This window comes from Lactuca virosa, chromosome 4 (assembly GCF_052849685.1).
Source record: "Lactuca virosa cultivar CGN04683 chromosome 4, Lactuca_virosa_CGN04683_v6, whole genome shotgun sequence".
NCBI lineage: Eukaryota > Viridiplantae > Streptophyta > Magnoliopsida > Asterales > Asteraceae > Lactuca > Lactuca virosa.
Genome location: NC_136429.1, coordinates 478,660,764 through 478,668,027, shown reverse-complemented (window position 1 = coordinate 478,668,027; position 7,264 = coordinate 478,660,764). Strand labels below are relative to the sequence as shown.

Genomic DNA, 7,264 nt, shown 5'->3' with positions numbered 1-7,264 from the left:
ATGTGATTGGTTTCTTCTGAAATTAACTCTTGATCATAGGGTTTTAACGAACTTTCAAGAAGGCATGAGGGAAAGGTCCTCATTAGTAGACTGTTGTGAAAATGTCCAAACAACCGGTCTTTTTCACAACAGTGGTCAGGTTGGTTTCTTTTGAAACCAACCCCCGACCATGACTTTTAACGAACTTTCATGAAGACATGAGAAAAATGTCATCTACAAATGAGGAGTAATTAAACCAGAGTAGACTGCAGTGAAAAAGACCAAATAACCGGTCTTTTTCACAACAGTGACCGTCTGTCTGTAAACCAACCCTTGATCATGATCATGAGCTCTTAACGAACTTTCAAGAAGGCATGAGGGAAGAAGGTCCCCTACAAATGATAAGTCACAATCTTCATTGGCTGTGTTTCATCTTATATGGTCCCAAATCCCCAACCAAATTCGGGGCAACGTACAATCAGTCCCGCCAGCCAGAAAAAGCACTAGCGAGAAATTAGGACCACCATGCACCTTCCAAAACCAAACACAAGTCATAACCAGACACTAAAAAACGTACACCTTTTCATGCATGAGGTACAACTCAACCTATAACAAACACTTCATTAACCCATTCCAAAACCAAGCACGAGTAATGTACAACTTTCATAGTACAAAGACACAGCATACATCCATTATACTCCCTCGTCTTTTTAGAAACTTCAAGAGAATGAGACAACATAATTGAAGACAAATAATCCAAGGGTGTAAAATGTAAATAGTTGTTTCAGAAGGGTCGTTTTCAAGAATATGAAATTTGGCATTTTAAGCTTTTTTATGTGGGGCAACGTTATAAATATGCAAGAAATTTTTTTGGTATCATTATTCCTTACAAACGTACCAAAATTCGCTAGGGAGTACACAACACATAGTGTCACCATGTTCACAGGGCACAAAGCGACCTTATCTTCTTCTGTTATCACATTTCAATGTCTATAACAAGATGACACGTGGCATACGTACAATTTAAGACCCGAAAGCTACATAATTCTACCAATTTTTCAGAGCGCCATTTACGCAAAAATACAGTTGGTATAATACAAATTTACAATAAGACCAATTTAATGGCACATGCCCAAGCATTATATTATATACCTATGGACCCTTGTTCCTATTGTTGCTAACAAGTAATGATTACGACTTCAAAATCATAATCAGATTAATCAAATTTATGTCGATTGTACTTTTTGCGATTTTAATTTTTCATGTTTAGTAGTTAGTTATGTATAGCAACAAAAAAAAACATAAACGAGATAATAATTTAACTAAATAACTTTTTATTGATCATTTTGTTTACGACTTACATTAGTGAAAAGCTCTTGCGGGCTCATTGCGAAGAGGCTACCAAAGTTGTTATCTTCGGGTATTGTAGGCAGTACCCGAAGATGATCATCCCAGATATTATATTTATATCTGGGATCATATGCGGGATCATATGCTGAACTCTCTAGGTTAACCACTTTCCTTTCTGCCCCAGGAGCCCGGGCCTGTGGGGCCGGGCTCCTGACCGGTGCAGCAGACAGTGACGGTTCCTTTTTGACCAGAGGAACCGTACTGCGTTTCAGGCCCGGGCTCCTGACCGGTGCAACAGACAGTGACGGTTCCTCTTTGACCAGAGGAACCGTACTGCGTTTCACCGGGCTTTTGGCCCGAACATGTTGACTAAGGGACAATTCCGCGGACCTTTTCGGGGTCAAAGATGAAGGCGGTGACAATGGCGATGAAGGTGTCGAGTTACTGCTATGGCTACTCGACACTTCAAATTGGCTAATTAACCCGGGATTGGAACCGGACAAGCGTTTCTTCTTTCTACGTCTTGATTTATCTTTTCCGGTTTTAACCGTAAGATTCTCGGGCTTTGCCGCCTCGACCACCGCCACTTCCTTGGCAGTTTCCGGTGGTTGAACTTTCATTTTCACGGTTTCCGGTTTCGGGCAGACATCCGAAGAACAATCTTCCTTCCCGGAGGGCATTTTAGACAAATCGCCATCTCGGATAACAAACGAAACCGTACAAGAACACGCCATCAAGATCAAAAACCCGAAAACAAAAACCGCAAGAACAAATTTCTTCAATTTCATCAAAACGTGCGACCTTTTGCATATCGTTAGCATCGGTGTAGAAATCCCAACTTCCACGGGCACCACAAGGATCCCGCCCGACATCACAAACTCAAGTTCCCGGCGTACAATTACCGCACAAAAATCTGCCCGAAACGACACCATAACATTCCGTGATTCCCCGGGCAGCAACCCGAACCTGTTACAATCCCTCACGAAAAACCCGTCCAACTCACACTTTGTCCCGGAAACCGAAACTTTCTCGACTTCCACAGGTAGGTCTCCGGTGTTCTTCGCGAAGAGAATTTTCACTGACCGCTGCCCGAACCCACGATGCTCGAGTTTCACAGTATGAACCGGAACCGGATCCGACCCGTTTAGTAAAACCAGACCCGGGGAGCCACCGGAGCCCCGTAAGGATACCCATTCGACACCTGAAAGATTGTTTCTTACAAGAGCTGAACTTTTCCACTCACATCGACTTGATGGGTGGAATAAAACGGGTCCCAGAATTGCTTTTTTGTGAGGGGGAACGTAGGCTTCGGTTACTGCGTGTTGTGGGATTGAGAACCCGTATCTTGAGGGGGTGATTTGGGAATTGAGGAAAGATGAGGGGTGTAGAATTTGATCTGATTTTTGACAGTTGGTGATGATTTCTCCTGAGTTTAGAAGTAGCTGCATGATGACTGGTTGGTTGCTAGGGTTTATGACATTGATGTATTTTGATTGGTGAGTGTTGACGTGGACAATTGGGAATGCGAGTTCCTTTTTGTTGTTGTTGAGTATTGACATTTTGTTATTGGTTCCTTGAGATTTCCAGTTTCCTAGTACTGATTCATCGGATTTTGTTGTTTCTGTTACCTTCAAAAGTGAAAAAAATTAGGGTTAAATATGTCTTTTCCCAATATATGCAATAGTGGTTTTTTAAACGAAATATGCAATCATTTCTCAATTTAGGACCAAAATATGCAAATCATGTTTCATTCCATGAACGCTTATTTATGCAAAAGTGTTTAACGTTTTACCAAATAATGCAATAAATGTTTCACTTTTTCCCCCATTTTATGCACGAAAGTTTCACATTTTCCTAATTTATGCAACAAAGTGGTTTTTAGATGAAATATCATGTTGGATAAAAATATGCAACAAAGTTTCATTCAATAAATGATTGGTTATTCAACAATGTTTCACTTTTTTTTTTACCAATTTATGCAATAATGTCTCAACTTTTTACCTATTTTGGCAACAAACTTTCACATTTTTTTTTCTAATTTATGTAACAAAGTGGGTTTTTACTTTTTCGGTGAAATATGCAACCATGTTTCATTCTAGGACCACAGTCAAAACATGGAACATTGTAACCAAAACTAAAATATGCAACTACATATCATTCCATATATGCTTACTTATGCAGAAATGTTTCACTGTTTTACCAATTTATGCAACAATATTTCACTTTTTGAACATTTTATGCAACAATATTTCACATTTTTACCAATTCATGCAATAATGATTCACTTTTCTACCAATTCATTTAAAAATGTTTCACTTTTTTTTACCAATTTATTTAACAATATTTCACTTTTTTACAAATTTATTCAACAATGGTTTCACTTTTTTACAAATTTATGCAACAAAATTTCACTTTTTTACCGGTTTATGCAAACAATATTTCACTTTTTTTACCAATTTGTGCAATAATATTTCACCTTTTTACCAATTCATGCAACAATGATTTACTTTTTTACCAATTCATGTAAAAATGTTTTGCTTTTTTTTACCAATTAATGCAACAATATTTCACATTTTTTTACCGATTTATTCTACAACGTTTCACTTTTTTACAAATTTATGCAACAAAATTTCACTTTTTTATCGGTCTATGCAACAATATTTCACTTTTTTTTTACCAATTTGTGCAATAATATTTCACCTTTTTACCAATTCATGCAAAAATGTTTATCACTTTTTTTACCAATTAATCCAATAATATTTCACTTTTTACCAATTTATGCAACAATATTTCACTTTTTGTACTGATTTACGCAACAATGTTTCACTTTTTTACAAATTTATGCAACAAAATTTCACTTTTTTACCAAATTATGCAACAAAGTTCACATTTCTCCCAAAATTATGGAACCACATTTCATTCCACAAATCTTTGCTTATGCAACAATGTTTCACCTTTTTACTGATTTATGCAACAATATTTCACTTGTTTTACAATGTTTCATTGTTTTTACCAATTAATGCAATTCACACATATTACACATCCATAATTCAACCAGTTAAACACATTACCACATAAATCGGGAAGAAAAAGGTGAATCTTCATTCTTCAATGCACAAATTCACATTTAACCCTAAATTTAAACCAATTATATAACTAAAACAAGATTATAACAAGAAACATGAAAAGAAATTACATACCTTGATTCCCAAAAGTGGTAATACACGATCCACATTGTCATAATTCAACACTCCATCTGATTTTTCCCAAGAACAAAGCCCCACAATATCACTGCAAGAAATCTCAAGCTCAGGAGCATCCGATTTATTAGTTTCCACAAGTAATTTGCAATGCAAGTTTGCATCTTGATTTACAACATATGTAACTATTCCCACTTGTGTCACACTATATGGAAACAATATCAATCCTTCAACAAATTTAGTCTTTAAAGACTCAAAATTGTCACCAATTTCACGAATCTTGAAAATCTTAACAACTTCAGGACCATCATTTTCCACCATAAGAGACACAGTCATTGTCCCATTTGCATCACAAGGGACTAAAACATTGAGAGAAACCAAAAGACGAGATTGCCCTCCAAATTCTTCTTCAACAACAATTGTATCCAAATCTTGTAATTGGACACAAAAAGAACCGAATACAGTTTTTGCTTGTGAATTATACGGAAACTCTAACTCCAAGATTGGCTCATCCCGGTTCGATCCAACAGTCCATTTTTGTGGTCTAATCGCGATTAGGGGTTGACCCGTTTGACCATGTTGACCAAGTTGACCAATTTTGACTTCTAACCACTCCTCGAAGCTAAATTTATCCGAATCATTGTGATCTTTTACACTGCAAATACCCTTTATGGAATAGGAAATGTTTCCAGAAGAAAACGATACCTGAAAACTTACTTCTTCCAAAAGCAACACGTTTTCAGAAGGGTTGAAGATTGAAACAAAATTGTTAAATTTTCCACTAATTGAAGGGTGAATAGTGTAAGGAGATTCAATTGCAAATCCACGGGTTTGAATCAAGAATCCACCTAAGTTTGTTTGTAGTATGAGGTGACCCGAAGATAATCCTAAAGATTTGGGGAGAAATATGAAACATATGGAGGCGATTTCACCAGGGCTGAGGTTAAATTCAGTGTTGTTGCAAGGGTAGAATTGTAAATTGGTACTGTATGGTTCGAAGATGTTCAAGAAACTATTGTTTTGTAGATTTTGGAGAGTTAGAAATGTTATTGATGGGGAATGAAGATACTTTTGTCCCCAATCAAGTATGTGATGACTGATTTGGACATGGGGTGATGAAAAATCATTCACATGAGTTGATTTGATTCTGAAAGACTCATCTTTTGTGTCATTTTCATCAATTTGGGGATTTTCTTGATATTCAAGTGAACAAGAAACTATGTTTCCATTTGGTAACTGAAAGTTACCATGGTTGGTTGACCAGGTGAGGTTATTGACTGATGGTGTTGACTTTTCAAGTACTGGTTTGACCCGAGAAAGACCTGAAAGATTTGCTTCGTGAGTATGAAAATCGGTAAAGAAACCGGATAATGTTGATGGAAAACAGAATAAGTCTGAGCGTTTACAGATGTTTTCAAGGTTTAGTTTTGGTAATGAAGTTTGAGGTGGAATTTGGTTGCTATTCTCACCAGAATTCAAGTCATAGGCTATTGGATTGTGGGTCCCGGTTATGGTACATGGCCCGAAAGTTGAAAGGGCAAAAAGGGCACATAATGTAACAATCTTGAAATGCAATGCTTCAACATCATGGTAAAAGCCCCTGATGAAATAGGATAAGAACACACACAAACATTAGTAAAACATATAGAAAGATGGTATGTTGTATGCAATAAAAGATCCCAAATGATTCAATAACATTATGGGAAGAATTTGATAAAGGTTTTTAAAGAAGCTATAAATAGAAAAATTGGTGGGGGTGACCTGTTAATTTGAAACATAAAATTACCAAATTGATACAAATGTCAAAGTGGCGCTTCTTCTGAGTTCTTTCCCAAATAGAGTGAGATGTTAATATGTTATGTATCTTGGAGCGAAGTAAGTTATGATGTTCATAAGATGGTGATTGAATAGTTAAACGTAACGACGATTAAACAGGGAAATCAACAACTCCTGATTCTGTGGAAGTTCGAAACAAAATCTCCATTTAATATTCTAAACTTATGAACCCAAATAACGATAGCGAGGAATCCCTAAATTTGATCGATTTAAGAAGTAAGTAACAAACGGCAAAACTATTGATGATCGTTAGAGAACATATTAACAGCGAAAGGCTTCAGTTCAACTAACTATGCTACTTCAAGAAACTACAAAACAACACCACAACCACGGAAACGAAAACATTGATTAATCATGAAGCGAAGAACAGATAACGGATGGAGTTACCGATGGTATAACATGGCGGAAAGCTCTGTGCTATTCGAACTGCTGATGATCAAGAGCTGCTGCTAGGTTTTTAAAAGACTAATCTTTCGTACGCAAAATGAAACATCTGATGAAGTTTTTCTAGGGTTTGTGAGGGTTTTTCAAGCTCTTTTTCCCATCAAATATACGCTTAGAAAAGAAGCGCAACTCAAGAACACACACTCACACCTTTTTACACACACTGATAAAACACCCAATGGCCTCGAAGAACGAAAGGAAAAAAATAGAAAAATGAAAGAGGAAAAATGGCTCTTTGGAAATTACGCAAATACCCTTGGGAAATGCTTAGGGTACGTTTGGGATTAATGACCAATTAGCATAGGTTGCTGTGAGAAGAGGTGGTGCTAAGATAGGTATTACGTAGGGGTGGCAGGAAATTAAAAATATTAATTATTTATTTAATTCAATTGTTTGAGCTTTGAGGGTTTTGTTCTTCAAAAGACACATTGTCACCGTTATTTTAAATAAATTGT

At 36.6% G+C, this 7,264-nt stretch overlaps 1 protein-coding gene across 2 annotated transcripts; it reads right to left on the bottom strand.

Annotated features, from left to right (window-relative positions):
• Window positions 1-1,296: 1,296 nt before the first annotated feature.
• On the bottom strand, window positions 1,297-6,997 carry LOC145109218 (uncharacterized). Of its 2 annotated transcripts, XM_079046338.1 has the most exons (4): window positions 6,753-6,997; window positions 5,999-6,129; window positions 4,530-5,851; window positions 1,297-2,957 (listed from the first exon to the last, which is right to left on the bottom strand). In XM_079046338.1, exons 1-4 carry the CDS (start codon window positions 6,764-6,766, stop codon window positions 1,314-1,316), a joined length of 3,111 nt encoding a protein of 1,036 aa, XP_078902464.1. In that variant the 5' UTR covers window positions 6,767-6,997; the 3' UTR covers window positions 1,297-1,313. The 2 variants fall into 2 exon arrangements, with proteins under 2 accessions (XP_078902464.1, XP_078902463.1); XM_079046337.1 differs by having other exon boundaries at window positions 4,530-6,129.
• Window positions 6,998-7,264: the final 267 nt, after the last annotated feature.